Source organism: Triturus cristatus, chromosome 8, assembly GCF_964204655.1.
Source record: "Triturus cristatus chromosome 8, aTriCri1.1, whole genome shotgun sequence".
In the NCBI taxonomy this organism is placed as follows: Eukaryota; Metazoa; Chordata; class Amphibia; order Caudata; family Salamandridae; genus Triturus; species Triturus cristatus.
In genome coordinates, this window is record NC_140591.1 from 1223514284 (window position 1) to 1223530879 (window position 16596).

A 16596-nucleotide genomic window follows, 5' to 3' on the forward strand; every position below is an offset into this window, starting at 1 on the left:
GCAGAGTGATGCAGAATTGCAGAGTTGCCGGAATCCGGATTCTTGTCTTGGAGTCTCCGTTGAGCAAATCCGGTGGGTGCTTAGGAGAGACAGCGTCTGTAAGGTGAGTGCAGGGCAGGTACTCTGGGCTCTGGGGGGCTAATGGACAAGCTGGTTTCTTCACTGCAGGCAGGTTAGAGTCAGGCTGGGGCCAAAGCAGTAGGTGTCCTCTTCTTCCTGGGTCAGCATGACTCTTCGGTCCTTCTTCTAGCTCCCTCGAATCTGAGGAGGTAAGGTTTAGGATTGACCCTAAATGCTAGATTTAGGGGTGTTGAAAGGGGTGTGCAGGTCGGGACCAATGGGTCCCTTCCTTGAGGTGGGTATACACCCTATTATGCCACCCTTCAGTGGAAGGGGAGCATTAGCCTCTCCCTAATTGGCTGGATCCCCTCATCTTCAAGATGGAGGGGACTGAGATGTGTGCTTCACCTTGCCTCCCCCACCTGAGGGGTGGGGTTGGCAAAGGTGGGCACACCTCTTTCCCTAGCTTGGTTTTCCCACCCAAAGTGGGGGAAAGAACCAGTGGGAGCCAGCAGCTGGGGGCAGCAGAAGACAGGGATAGTCTCCAAAGATGGCAGGCCTTTGAAGCTTCTCCTTCGTGGACCCAGGCCATCTTGGGGGAGGAGGCATGACACCTCTGCCCAGGATGGGCTTTGTTTCTGGACCCAGAGAGTGAAGGCTGTCTACCCAGTGGTCCAGAAACCTGTCTGGTGGTGGCAAATGGCAGGCAGCCATTCTGAAACCACACCAGGGCTGGTCGATTTTCAGTTGGCATCTTTAAAATCTCCTCTGAGTGCATTTTACATTAAATCCAACACTGGCATCAGTGTGGGTTCAGTGTGCTGAGACGTTTGCGGCCAAACTTCCCACTGTTTAGTGAAGCTATCATGAAGCTGTGGAATGACCAACTCCCAGACCATATACTCTTTATGGCTTTACTTCACTTACAATGTCTAAGAATGGACTTTGACACTGTAGGAGTACAGGGCTCATGCCACTGGACCCTCACCTGAGCGCTAGTACACCCTGCGAGAGGGGTGACTTACTTGGGCCTGGTTTGTAGGCATGTCACACAGGAATGTGTGCCATGTCGACTCTTCACTTTTCGGTGCACCAAAATACACAGCCTGCAATGGCAGGGTGTGGGTGTTAAGGTGCAGGGCCTCTAAGGGTGGCACAATTGGTGCTGCAGCAGTGGTCACAGTGCCCTGGGGATCCATGGTACCTTTTGCAAGGGGCCTATCTGTGGCCAGGGATGTGCCATTTGTGGGTACAAAGTACAGTTTTTGGGAAAAACTCAGGCCCTGGGAACCTGGTTGGCAGGGACTCAGGGCACATCAACTTGCATCAGATGTCAGGCAAAAAGTGGGGGTTAACCATGCAAAAAGGGGCTCTTTCCTAAACATAGCCTGAGAGTTGACCTCTGTCTTTGGAGCATCGCAAATGTAACAAGATAATCTCAGAATTTAAAGGCATTTTTAGTTCTTGCTTGGACTCACTGTTTGGGAAACAATGCTGTGGAGAGAAGAAGAGAGAGATTGGATGGAAAGGGAGATAGTGCAAGGAGATGACAGGAGTGAGGCTAGTTTGTGCATTTTGCCAGGGTGCTTTTGATTCCGCAATCCGAACCTGGTAGCATTAGTTTTTGGTGCTTAGGTAAATGGCACTGCTTTCAACTATTTTTATTAATTGGTTTGAACTGATCATTTATCTAACCAACTAAAATGCCATACTAAAGAACAGAGGCATTGCAATCATCTGAATAATAAACATAAACTATTTTTTTTATGCCCTCAAAACGTGCACTGCCCTATTTAGGCATCCTTTAGATTAGTCATTTGTTTTTTTAAGTTTCTCCCTCAGAGCCAAAAATACTTCGGCCTAGATTTCCAAAGTTTTTGTGTCAGGTTTACATTTTTTTTGTTAGTGCAAACCTCACACAAAATACTTTTTGGGATATACAAGTCAATGCAAGTTGGTATTTCTGTTTGTAAGAAAAAGTAATGCAAACCAGCACATCCAACCCAGCATTACTCTACCTCAAAGGAGCATCCCAGGGGTGGTTCATGGGCATTCCCATGCAACCCCCCACGGTATCTGATGCAAAACCTTATCTATTAATAATAGTAGAAAGAGTCTTATGCCCAAAAATAACACTACTTGAAAGCATGCGTTAAAAGGAGAAATACTTTTATCTCTCCATTTTTTTCCGACATTTCATGTGTGCTGGACAGACCAGCACACACACAAGGTGGGAAATGTTTTACAGCTTGTCTAGGCATAGTATTTTGTACTTGAAGGGAACCCTTACAGTGCAAAACCTATATAGACTCATGCAAACACCCTTGCACCAAGGTGTTTGTGTGCTGCTCAGTAGCCTGATCAGGCCCGGACTGGGACCCAAAACTGGCCCTGGCAAAGTGCTAGGCCACCGGGGGAGGGGGGGGGGGGGGTGGGGGTGCGGCCGAGCTGTTTGCCAGTTCCGATTTCGGCAGATTTCATTACAGCGGCCAATATTGCAGATATGCTTCAAATACGGCTCTGTAATAAAATCGGCCCCCAACCCTGGCGGCCCACCAGAGAAATGCCCTGTGCGTTGCGTGAGAGGTACGTACATCTGGGCCTTCATGTACTCCTCTCTTAAGCTTCATAAAAGCTTCAAAGCCTGTGGGGTAACAGTAAGTGAGAGTTAAATGAACATCAATTAAACTGTGACTAACTCAAAGGATTGTTTAGGTTTTTCTGAGCTGAACATTTTATATTGAAACATTGTTCCTAGAGAGAATGTTGGCATTTATTTTTTTTCTGCAATCTTCAGACGTTCCACAGTGAAGGGTTTCCACATAGAAATATGCAGTGATGTATGCTGACCTGACTATAAAGTTTCTAAAGTGCCTCCTCAGAGGATTCCTTAGTATTAAATATGTTAATGAAAATCACGAACGTTCTTTTTATCAGAAGGAAAAGATGTTTTCTGGCTCTGTTAATTCATTTTCTCTTTGAAATTTCAGTACTCCGGCTGATGAAAGATGGTGCTGACCTTAATACTCTCATTTCCTCTGGAGGATCTCTGCTGCATCTGGTAAGAAGAATATTAGAAGAGTTGTAGGGATTATGGAGAAATCTGCTTCAATTATAAATATCTAAATGGCTATAATAATTGCTTCCGATAAGGAAGGCTTAAGAGCGCCTCAGCCGAACTTTGTGCATAATTGTATTTGCTCTAACTTTGTTTGCTCAGTGAATGATGAAATGTATATGTTTTATATTGAAATATTATTTTGATAACTGATCACTTTTAAAGACTATAAGAGAAAAACAATATGTAGGTTTCTAAACAGCCATCGAACGTGTAAGAAGATCTTTTGAATTTCGTTTTCAGAGAACTTGGGCTGCAAACATTTACCAAGCTGTCGTCTGTTGGCATTGAGGTGTGGGATGATCTGCTCACCAGATTGAACGGTATACAATATTTGCCAAGAGGCTGAAAACTCACGCTCTTGTTATTTGATAGGTTTGTAACACTGTGATACGTAACCATCACTATTTGAGTCATGTACAGGTCTTTTCGCCAGCGTATGGAATGGTGTTTAAAGCTGTGTCCATGAATAATGGAGCAGATGTACAGACTTATGCGGAGGGATGGGCCACCCAGCCCTTTATGTCAGCACTACCCCTTCATCCCCTGACATGGCTTCTGGCAGTATTCACTCTTAATTACAGGTCTGGCTGGTCCATGGCTGGAGGAGAGAGGGGCTGTGCCAGACATCAGCATGCAAATGTCTGTTTTTCCTGGTGGCTGTGCAGAGACGCTTGATGATAAAGAAACTCATGGATTCACCAAGGTTTTGGGAGTCTCAGGACCCCATGCTAGAAATCGCGGATAAATGTTACATCTGCCAGTGATTCCCCAGGGCCCATGGGACTCAGGATGCATTGTTAATTCTAAGAATTCCCTACCCTTGAATGCTCATGCACATTGCAACAAAAATTAAATTTGGGGAATTCTTCTGCCAACATAGTGCATGCACATTAGACAAGAGGGAATCACCTTTTCTATCATGCATGCATGTGGTATCGCCAAGGGAATCCACGAGTTTCCTTCTTTGTCATGGGGTGTGCACGCATCCCAGAGAACATAATCCTCAAAATTACCAGTGTGCCTCAACATGCAACGGGAACAGCCCAATCCTCACCAGTGCTGAGAAAATATTTGTGGAATCCACTTTTCCTCCAAAACATGTGCAACTGTCTGGTGGAGCATTCACAGGAATATCCAAGACCCTGAGAAGGAGAAGAGGTAGGGGTCTACCATCAGCTATTAGCTGTAGGACCACAACACCACCCTACCACCATCTTTCCACCCCACCGGATCCGGACATGGCAGGTTCTGGCATGCTTGTGGCTTACTAATAAGAACTTGGCATGCATGCTGGACTGTGAGATGATTAAAAGGAATTATTCAGTCAGTCTGTCAATGATCTTAACTCAGCTGATTTCAAGCCATAAAAGCACAATACAATACAATCATAAACCTACATAGGACAAACGGATACATGATATTCAATTCTGGTGTAAATTAGTGTGCGAGAGTAAGAGCCGAAACTCACGAAAATTCTGGGCCCTAATCAATCAGTTCAATTCAAGCCCATTGAGCTTTGGATCTTCCAACATTCAAGAATCTGATTGGGTTGCCTTTCTTACCGATCATCTTAGCTCCCCAGAATGTCTAGGTGCTATAGGAGGCAGCCCCGCAAGAGTGAAAGCAACAGACTATAATAAGCAGAGCATCTTGATGGAGCTCTCAGACACCGACAATGAGGATCTTCAGATGTCACAAGAAAGGGTTGCTACTGCTGTGTCAAGAGCAAGATTAGATGGAGCCCCGGGCCCAAACGGCCTGCCACAGAACTTGTTAAAATCTGATGTGGCACTCTGGTCAGGTCCATTGACAAATCTTTTTAACTTTGCTCTGAGAACTGCAACAATCCCAGATTCATGGCGGGGTGCAATAATCCAACCCATTTATAAATCAGGTTCCCGTGCCTCTCCCAATAATTATAGACTTATCGCACTGCTGGATATTGAGGCGAAGCATTACGCAGGTCTCCTGTTGGAGGAGCTGAGGCTATGGGCAAAGGACCATAAACTGATACCAATTAATCAAACAGGTTTTATTGCTAACTCTGGGACATCGACCAATTTACTAGCACTGTCAACCATCGTCGACAAAGCACACCTAGAACTGTGTTTTGCTGTTTTGTCGACTTTAAAGCAGCGTTTGACAGGATTCCGAGGGCTGCTTTATGGGCAAAGCTGAGGAAATGGGGGATCCCCGATAAACTATTGGAGGCAATTATACAACTTCACTCCAGAACTTGGGTCAGGGTTAGGCTGGGGCCCGGCACGCATCTCCCGGAAAATCTTGACGTCAAGAGGCGTGAAGCAGGGATGTGTGCTGGCCCCCATGCTCTTTAATCTGTTTATAGCGGATCTGTCATCTACATTGGACGGAATTAACAGCCACCCCCTAAAGGTAGGAGGCTCGGCCTTAAGTAATCTTTTATACGCCGATGACCTAGTCCTCTTTAGCCTCACCAGGGTCGGCCTTCAAAGACTCCTTGACAAATTGTACATCTATACAACCATGAACCAACTAGAGGTAAATCTAAAGAAAACTCAAGTCGTCCCATTTGGTCGGAAACGGCTTACTACAGGAGGATGGTCTTACAATAACATAAGCCTTTCTGTAGGACACTCGTATAAGTACCTAGGTGTCCATTTGGACTCTAGGGATAATCTTATTAAACACCGTAATGAGATTGCAGTTAAAGCTATGACCCTTGCGGTTGCATTAGCAAAGCTCTCGAAAAACATCTCTGGCCCAACTCTTTTACCACTCTTAGAAGTTCTGAGAGCAAAAATTGGCCCCACTCTATCATACGGCATAGAGATATTTAGGGGCAAGCTGAACACTGCCCTAAATCAACATACGACTAAAATCTACAAAAAGGTACTCCACTTGCCAAACTCTGCACCCCCCGCCCAGGTAAGATTAGAACTGGAAATACTGAATTATGATGTTTCTAACATGGGCGCATATTTAAATCTCTGTCATAAATTGAGGCAAGCGGACCCAGGCACATTAGAATCCTTAGTTTGGCTGGAAATCACCCAAAAAAACCCTGGAGGTACGTTTGGTTGTCTTTTTAAAGACTATACTCACCAAATGTCGGTGAGTGAGCTATGGGCCCTCAACCCTAGTCGGGCAGCATTTAAATCTGGAATCAAAAAATGTGTGAGATTGAGTTCTCTAATAAGGGATAAAGCACTTTTTACTAAACGCAGTCATGCTTGGGCCCTTGTAAATTCATATAGACGTGTAGCCCCTGCAACTTACTTGTCCTGTACATACTCATTATATTTAAAACGCAGTTTTATGGCAATTAGAATGGGCGATTGGCATTTCCTGCAAGATCTGCCCCCCCTGGCGACGCGCGACAGAAAATACAATCTGCAGAGGGTGTGGCAAGACAGCTGAAACTCTGTTACATGTGGCTTGTCTCTGCCCAGCTTTCAACCTCACACGTAGGTGTAAACTCAAAGCTGAGTGGAACAGGCTGGGCGTTCGGACTTGTAGGCAAGCCATCATCACGACCCTGAACCCCGAAAATACAGCCCTAAATCTGGGTTTAACTAATTTTATTCAGCGTGCATACCGTACTCTATGCAAAAAAGAGTCTAGCTAACAAAAATTTTAGGGATGATGTATAGGAATGATTATTATGCTCTGTACTTGGAAATGCCAATACACTAAACTCTATTTTTTAGGATACTGCTCAGTTTTTAATACGTATGCTGTATTTTTATAACTAGTGCATCAAAAAAGTCTGAACAGTTTTTTAAACGTTTGTTATTAAGTCTTGAATTATTGATCAAAGATGTGGAAAATTTCTACTTCAAACATGGTAATTGAGCCGCTGCTCGTCTTCTCCTTTTCTCTTTGTATTTTAAAATAGCTGTTTTCTTTTTTCTTTTAATATTGACTTTGTAATCTCTTTTAAAGATATCTGTGTTATATCTAAATAAAGATTATATATACTTCTATAAACCTACATAGAATTAGTAAAAACATAATTAAAACTGGATAAAATCCAATTCATAGGGTCACAAAAGTTCATAACAGCAGGAACATTCATCACACAGCTCCATAGAGGTTTCAGATCCTGCTTGCACAGTGAGTTAAATTTACAACTGGTACCCAGAGCTCCAACTTACACAGTTTTCGCAAATAAAACAGCATGTCTCTATGACATCTGATCATGGATGAACGGAGAATTGGTCTCAAGAACCGCTTTTGAGGTTGAAAATATACATAACATAATAGGGTAAAGTGCATAGTGCTTTCCTTCAATATATCATCGTAAGGGCACTTTGGAAAAAGTGTACGCCAATTGTTTCATCTGGGGAAGGCAACTACTAATTAAAGAAGGTTAAAACGCAGTCTGGCCAGCAAGAAACTATCATTTGCACCAGAAATTGCCATCAAATAAAAATCACGACCCAGCAATGTTTTAGTAGAGTTATAGTTGGCGCTACTACTTAGTTTGCCAAAGTAAAAATGGATTATTCATTTTCTTTATATTCTGTGTACAAATATCACATTAAAGGAGAAGCTTATTTGGATATCATGTACTCATCTGAAATAAGATGGGGATTGTATAGATGGATTTAACTTTGTAGTATGATCAATAACTTAAAATTCAACAAGGAACTCAAAGGGCGGTATAAAAATCTACAGTATTCTGGGGGGAAATTGAGGGGGGATGAGGATCATACAACCATATTTTATGCTTAGATGTTACAATTTAGCTGTAATGGTAAAGGGCCCTAGGCCCTCATGCATGCATATGACTACACAGACACCAATAATTTGTTAGTGGAACGGGCCCACGGCACGTGCGCCTGGCCCCTTTTATTAGCAGGGTCACATGTCCAGTGACGCCTGTGGAGGATGGGTGTGGGGTGGGGTGTAAGACAGCCCTCGGGGAGTGGCTGGTGTTAAAACAACTAGAACAGTGACCAGCAGTTCACTACATCCCTTCCAAATGTTATTCAAACTGGAAACAATAAAGTCCAACCTGTGAGAGAGAATAAAGGAAAAAAAAAAGAAAAGATAACGGAAACTTACGCTGTCTCTTTAGCTGCCTGCAAAGCAAAGACGATATTACGACAGCAACTGGGACCACCAGTTCTATTTGGCACAGTTTGTTGGTGCCCTGCGGGTCTGGTCCTCTTTCGACTTTGGGCATGGAAGGTGACACCTATGTCTTTCTAGACATAGCTCTCTTAGTGACGGAGCAGGCTGAGTGATGATGGATCTGATCGATGTTACTTTTCACCAATCAGTCCTGGTTGTCTTGGCATTTCCACACAGGCAGCATTGCTTCTCTCTACGAAATGGTGGAGTCGTTGCAAGTCATCCCTCTCACAAGGATGCCCCTCTCGCAGGTGTTCCCCTCTCACAGGATGTCCCGGAGGCCCTCTTCACCAGGCTTCCACTGGACTAGTTGTGCCTTGCCTTGTCGCTCCAACGCCACCCACTAGGTGTGTGAAGGAAGCACTATGAGTCTCACCTTCATGGCTATAGCTCCATCTGAAGGGTAGTTGTTTACTCCTGCCACTTGGCACTATGGGCCCGATTCACAGAACTAACTTAAGACAAAATCCTAAACTTACTACCATTTTGGTATTCACAGAAGGCACTTCCTCATTTTGGTATTCACAGAAGGCACTTACTCATTTCGGTATTCACAGAAGTTAGGAGTCCTAACTTTAGGACTCCTAAATGCCTTCTGTGAATACCGAAAGTCTTAAAATTAGGATTTTTCTCAGTTTAGTAGTAGTATAGTTAGGACTCCTAACGTTAGGACTCCTAAATGCCTTCTGTGAATACCGAAAGTCTTAAAATTAGGATTTTTCTCAATTTAGTAGTCCTAAATTTAGGACTCCTAACTTTAGGACTCCTAAATGCCTTCTGTGAATACCGAAAGCCTTAAAATTAGGATTTTTCTCAGTTTAGGAGTCCTAAGGTTAGGACTCCTAACTTTACAACTACTAAACTGAGAAAAATACTAATTTTAAGGCTTTCGGTATTCACAGAAGGCCTTTAGGAGTCCTAAAGTTAGGAGTCCTAACTATACTACTACTAAACTGGGAAAAATCCTAATTTTGAGACTTTCGGTATTCACAGAAGGCATTTAGGAGTCCTAAAGTTAGGACTCCTAACTTCTGTGAATACCGAAATGAGTAAGTGCCTTCTGTGAATACCAAAATGAGTAAGTGCCTTCTGTGAATACCAAAATGGTAGTAAGTTGAGGATTTTGTCTTAAGTTAGTTCTGTGAATCGGGCCCGAGATCTTCCTGGGACCTGCAGAAGCGCGGCTGTAGACTTATCTCTCGTGGTGTGACCCAATGTCACCGTTGTCCCTGAGGCCTTTGCCCCTGGGTCACGACGGTCTGGTGCGGATTGGTAGGATCCTCTTCTTCAGGACGTCCGAGTAATCTCATCGTTCAGTCTCCCGTGCGACCCCAAAGGTGGATGTTACGAATAGTCCAGCCTTCTCACCTCTGCAATCACCAGGTGTTCCGAAGACTCATGGATAGGTAGTTTGGTAGTTTCTCCAAGTGCCACCGGAGTTCTCCAGGTACTGTGCTCCATGCCAGATGTTCTTGCACTTTGCCGTCCGGTGTGCAAGTTGACAGATCACACCCTCCTCTCTTATTCTCTCTTCTTCTTGAGATTTCTTCACGGTGGCATCATGCAACTCAATATCCTCCTTCTTGTTCCATCACTTCACGACGCGGTCTACTCCCATCTTCACACTTGTCTTCACTGACCAGGCCTCTCCGTGTGACATGCACTTCACACGAGTCTCTCTGATCCTGTCCTACCCCAGACCCATTGTAGCGACCTTCTTCCATTCATTATTCATTACTTCTGACTTTAGGTTATTCTGACTTTAGGTTAATCTTGTCAGACCTCTCTTCGGTCCTCTTCATGGACCTCTCCTCGGTCCTCTTGTCAGACCTCTTCTCAGGTCACCGCTTCTCCGACCGCTTCTCAGGTCGCCGCTTCACCGACCTCTTCTCAGGTCGCCGCTTCTCCGACATCTTCTCAGGTCACCGCATCTCCGACCTCTTCTCAGGTCTCCCTGCTTTCTGACCTTCTCTCAGATCACTGCTATCTGACCTCTTTTCAGGTCACCGCTTCACCAACCTCTTCTCAAGTCTCTTCTCCTCTGACCTCTTCTTCAGTCACACAGTTCATTCTCTGCTTCCCCTCTAGAATCACAGTGTCCCAGGGCTATCCTCACTGCTGGAGTGACTGCCTATGGCCACTAGTAGTCACTGCATTCTCACTAGCCCTGGCAGCCTTTGTCGTCAGGTTTCCCCCCAGCGCTCACTCGCTGACCGGTGAAGTGGTCCTTCCTCCCCCACATGGCAAAGCAGAGCCTCTGGGGTTCTATCTCTTGAGTTTAGTTAGTTGCCCTTTCGCCTATCCACTGTACATTCCTGCAACTGACTCTGTGCTGCTATACGTTTTCTTTTCATGGTCTCTTTCAAACCTTTATTGTAGGGCCTGGCAGGGCACTGTGCCTCCTACAATCTGTGAATGGTGCAGTTGCATCCTCGGCCTCCAGTGTCTCTTTCTGCCCTTTTGCTAGAGCGGGTGTGGGTTACTCTGCCCCTCTATGCAGCCTGACTCACACGCACCCCAGGGAGCCACTCTCCGTTCCCTGCGGACAGAGCGCCTCCGTCACTGCCAGCAGTACACCTGTTACGGGCCATTCTTCTTGGCATTGTTTGTTCTCTAAGTGCCCCTTTCATTTTTCATTTTCTTTTTTCTTCGCTGCAGTGCTGCCAAGCGACCACCAGGTGGTACTGTTTTAATTTCCCTAGGCCCTCGCAGCTTCTCTGATGCTGCGGGCATGTGATGTAGCGCCTAAAGGTTTTGAAATCTGTAGGGGTGCCTCATATTCACTGTTAGTTGGCACCCGCACATAATCAATGTATATTTAGATGTGTTGTGCGAAAAGTATTAAGAAATATATCAGCTGTACCGCAATGTAGAAGCGTTATAAGACATATTGTGAATGTATTCCGTAAAATGCATAACGATTAGTTTCCGTTTAATGCAATGTATTGAGCTAAACGTGTAACCTGATTGAATTAACTCATGTATGTCGTTTATCCATGTATATGAAAGTAAATGCACTAATGTTTAGAATGTGATTTAATAGTGTGTTTAACCTAGCAGAGGCTCGAATCCACATATATCGTTGAGGAGAAAGGCCTGGTATTTCTTATGTTAGCTCAATGCGGTAGGCCGCGATTGATTGAATCTAGTAGAGGTTTTGGGCTGCAGTAAATTGTAAAGTTAAAAGATGCAAAGTATTTCTCCATCCCATGATCTCACCGCAGGTGCAAGGACAGTTGGTTTGTTAGTAGAAAAGGTCTTTGTCTAAGAGTTGAATTATGGGGGAAGCCAGACATGGGAGTGCATTGGAATGTGCCAATCGCAACTCCTAGTACGGACGGTGTCTGGGACTCAAGGCCAAGCTGATGGACGACGGAAGATGGACAGAGCTGGATGGAAAATTACTGGAAGAAGACCTGGTCGAGGAGGTGTGCCGGAGCACGTGTTTGGTGATTTGGGGTTTTGTATTAGGGACAGCGCCCCGAGGGTTGAGCAGAGAAGAGGTAGGCGAGGAGCTAGAAGGAGCGTTTAGATCAAGCTCTCTAAGTGAAGACTTCTTAGGAAGTTCACTTCTGACACCTTTTCACGATTTCTTGGGTCTTAAGGGAATGGTAAGCAGGGATGTCATCTAGCATAGAGTAGGGAAAGAAATGCTTTGGTTTAATGATTCCTAATATCGACATTAGCTTGGTAGTTATCTACCTCATGCTTTTAGAAGCAGTACTTTTGTTTATATTTAGTCGAATACGGATTCTTCGTAGAGTGGCATTTGTATTAGTACCCATTTACCTGTTGTGCCTTGTGCTAAGGTGCCTATATCTGCAGATGTTTTTTCTGATAATAAAATCCCGAGAGAAATAGAGATTGAGTTTCGAGTCCTTAATTATGTCAAATTGCGGAAGGTATTCTCTGATAATTGTGTTTGCTCCCTCCACGCTATTGGGCAAGTAAAAAGGTGCAATCGACCAGAGTGGGTTCTTGGAGATAAATGGAAACAAGAAAATTGGGCCCCAGCACATGTTTGTCCTCAACTTCAGTTATTTAATTATTTATTATTTTCCACGCTAAGAGACGTGCTCCTTCCGCCAGCTGGTGCAGGCTATGGCACCTCTCAACACCTTCTTGGGCCACGCGGGGCACCACACAATGCCAGCGATACCCATTTGTTCTTTTTGCCACAACAGGCTCACCTCGCTGGCCATGCTCCCTTTTATCACCAGCTTCCTCAGAGATGCAGGCCTCTCGCCGGGCCCAGCCCGCGCTCTCTGCGGCCACAGTCAGCTGGGTAGCAGAACCGCCTCCCTCTTTCCGGTAAGTCTTCATATTAATACAGCGGCATTGGGGGAGGGTGAAGCACACAGGGTTCATCAAAGTCTTTGAGTGTACTGCTGCCCTCTGTGCATCTAGGGGCACTCCCAGTGCGCCGACACCGAGGCCATCCGCCTCGGATATAGCAGAGGTGCCCACGGCATGGGAAATACTTACTCCCCTTCCACCACCAACAACAAGGCGGCTGCACACGCGGGCTCAGTCTGCTCATCGCCAATGTAATGGTGCAGGGCCCTAGGCCCCCATGCATGTATAATGACTACACAGACACAGATAATTAGTTAGTGGAACTGGCCCAGGGAATGTGCGCCCGGCCCCATTATTAGCTGGGCAACATGTCCAGTGACGCCTGTGGTGGATGGGTGTGGGGTGGGGTGTAAACCAGCCCTCGGGGAGTAGCTGGTGTTAAAACAACTAGAACAGTGACTAGCAGGTCACTACAGTAGCTACGAGTAACGTTATTACACCTATGTTTCTGAAATAAAAGACTCATAATAAGTGGCATGGTTGAAACAGTACACATTAGGTAAGCTGTAGCAGTTTGAAAAGGAACGCAAAAGAAGATCAAAAATAGTGCTTAAAAATCTCAGGAATACCAAATCATATTTTTACGTATTTTCACTGTGTACATCATTTGTTAAACGCATTTGAACAGTGATTCTTTGGTGATCAGATATAATAATTTAACATGGTTTTGCACGAGCGCTGGTGAATTACACTTTTTGTAAACTGCAGCCATTTTATTGTGAATGGTGTAAACCTATGAATGCAATTAAAATTACTATGTAAAAACGTCTATTATCAACATAACCTGAAAGGTATTAGCTTCAGCCATTTGGAGGACGTCATCCAGACCCCCAATAATGAACCTTTTCTGTGCACCCGTTTATAGGAAAAGCACCAGAAAAGTTGCCTTTAACTGGACAGCTATACAGATTCGGATTATATTTTTGACAACCACCAGGCTTCCATCGCAGTAAGTGTACCAAACAAGTCGTTGTATCAGTACTGGATGATTTAAGCGATTGGTGCACATAGGTGGTATTGGGGAAGTTGTTTTATTAGATCTCTTTACAGCCTTCAATACCATCGGCAATGCATATTAGCTAAGAGATTTTCAGACTTGGGTATCTCAGGATAATATCTTAATTGGTTAAAATCTTTCCTCAAAGGCTGGCAACAAACTGTGACCGTTCCTCCCTACTGCCCAATATTTAAGATGCTCAAATGCTGTGTCCCCAAGGGCTACATTTTGTCTCCCCCCTTCTAATTAACATGTGGCTGTGTCCCATGGCCAAATAACTTCACCACATGGGATTCCACTTCTGTATATACACTTCTTGTCGCTATAGGTCTATACACACGGTAGGTACCCTTTGTCACTGGACCTTGAAAGCCACATGCATTACAACCTTAAATACTCATACTTTCACCCAATGATACTTTTCTTCAACCTTTTATTGTTTTTTTTAAAATGTTTTTTGGGCCATTTTTCCCTCTGAAGAAATCAGAACCGGTGTTGATTCCTGTAGAGTTTAATTCGTGTTTTTCACTTTGTCACTGCTGTGCCTGCCAATTAAGATGAAATGTAATTGTAATGCATTATAGTGCATTGTATACATAATTCTCAGTATGAACAGTGTGAAGTTTAGAAATGCTATAAAGGATATTGTGGTCATTATCGCAACTCAATTGCTTGGATTCTGCAAAGGCAGGCTGAAAATACTGAATCATGTTCCAAACTGCATTTGCAGGTTGCAGTTGGATCTCAGATGTAGGCAATTAGTGTGCTAGGCTAATTTTCAAGCCCATCTGCATAGAGTTTTAATTATAAGATAGAATTTTTGTAGAGAAAAATCACTTAGTGATTCATTCACAAAGTGCGTATGATTGCAAAATGTTGGATTTAGGATTGAATTCCCAATTCAGTATATTGAAAATAAGGATGATCAGCGTTTTCAATATCTAAATCCCACTTATGTATGCAGAAAAGTCTGCAGTATAGTGGATTTTTGGTAACCCCATTTACAAATGAAAACGTGGGTACTGCAAGCAGCGGTCATTGGGATTGTGATGAGCCAACACTGGCAATGCTTTTTCGCAACGAATTAACTCGAAATTATCTTTAAAAAACAAAAAATCACTCAACAAAGTGCTCAATTTTTATTCAGAATTGATTTACTACCTAAAAAAATGTGAGAGCAATACTTTTTGAATAAGACATTTCAACAAAACCTCGATTTTCTATTGAACCTAGGGAGTGTCAAGACGCAATCTTGTCTTTATAAAGATCATGCCACACTCCTTGTATGCAGAACAAAGTTTCATTTCACAGATACAAATTTACCCGTATTTTATTGATGGATTGATTGAGGAGTAAAAAACAAGCAAACCCACCCTGATAAAGCGAGTAAGACAATTGTTATAATATACGTAAAGTACAACAGCTTACGATGACATTTGTTTTACATTCATGTCTTTGCTGCTGCACAAAACCTTAAACTATTTTTGCTCTGAATTTTTCCGGTATTTGTGGAAATAAAAGCAGAAGCTATTTGTCATGAAAAATATTTCAGAATCCTCTCTAATGTAAGTTCCCAAGTCCAGATAATAGAATGCGTGATAAGGAGATTCTTTCCCAAGCTCATTTGAAAATAGCAAGTAAGGAGCGGATGGGGAGAGGATGTGGCCTTACGGCTAGAGCTGCTGACTTTGGAGCTGGGGAACCAGGCTCCATCCTCGGCGTCGACTTAGCATCCTGTGATTCTGGGCAAATCATTTAATCTCCCCATGCCTACCAAAAATGAATGTGTCCTTCTGTAACTTAACTGGTGCTCATGTAAAGTGCTCCAATACCTTCAGGTCAGGTTTGCGCCATATAAAACTGCAAAAAAAAAAAGAAAAAAAGGAGAAATGTTTTTTAAATCCCCAGACCTCTGGATTGAACGTGCTTACGGGATACCTTGAGCAACATAAGTAAGTATATTTTTTTATATTTGGCCTGAAGAGTACAGCCTACCTCTAAATATCTGTTTCTGAGTAGGGTTGTCCACAAAATGGAGCAGTGGTTTCTTCCCTCACAGTGAATAAAAAACAGAACAGAGCTAAAAATATGTGCCCATTAATGCAACGGAACATGTCTTTCAGCAATTTGTGTTGTATAAGCAGCAAGGTTAAAGAAAGGTCAATATAATCAGAGCCAATTCAACATTTTTGGCAGTCATCAAGTAACTAAACATGAATTACAGATAATGCTCTTATTTGGACAGTTTCCTTCTCATTCTGGAGTCATTAACACGTACGTTCTGCAAAGAAAAAGCAGTAAAAAATTGTCATCCTTTCTAAGCAAAAGGACTGTGGAAAAGGGAATCATCTAAAGACACAATAGAAGCTTAAAAGATGATGCCTTAGAAACAGGGGATTTTTTTAAAACACGTGGTCATAGTTTTAACTTCACCTTGGGGAGAAGATATGGCCTAATGGCTAGGATGGTTGATCTCAAATATGGGGCACTGGGTTCGAGTCTCGGCAATGACGTTCAACATCCTGTGATTCTGGGCAAATCACTTAATCTCCCCATGCCTAACAAATATAAATGAATGTGTCTTTGTGTGACAGCAACTGGTGCTCATGTAAAGCGCTTGAATCATTGCCCGTCTTCGAGATGTGAGTCCTCGTGGTGATGTCACATTAGACATAGACGGTAACAGGCCTACGTCCTTGTATTTAGTAACATATCTGAGTCCTTATTTAAAAAGGACCAACCTCCTTTTCGTGGTGCACGGGGTAAAATCCAGCCATCATACAGGGGAAGTTACCAGCAGTATAGGTACCCTTCCTAGATTTCCGCTACCCAGCAATACAGGAGGCAGTTTGCCCAGAGACAGCAGCTGTGACTGCCTATAATAAGTCTTCCTTTCGAGGGAAAGCTGGAAGACAAAAAGATTCTGCAAGGCGTCAATGACCTA

The 16596-nt window shown here is 43.7% G+C and overlaps 1 protein-coding gene across 2 annotated transcripts in view; it reads left to right on the plus strand.

Annotated features, from left to right (window-relative positions):
* The window catches only part of MYO16 (myosin XVI), a 2357781-nt gene that overhangs the window by 412735 nt on the left and 1928450 nt on the right, over positions 1 to 16596 (plus strand). For both annotated transcript variants that reach the window (XM_085622905.1, XM_085622906.1), the window contains exon 3: positions 3051 to 3121. In XM_085622905.1, coding sequence (XP_085479031.1) covers positions 3051 to 3121 — 71 coding nt within the window. The remainder of the gene's footprint in view (positions 1 to 3050; positions 3122 to 16596) is intronic.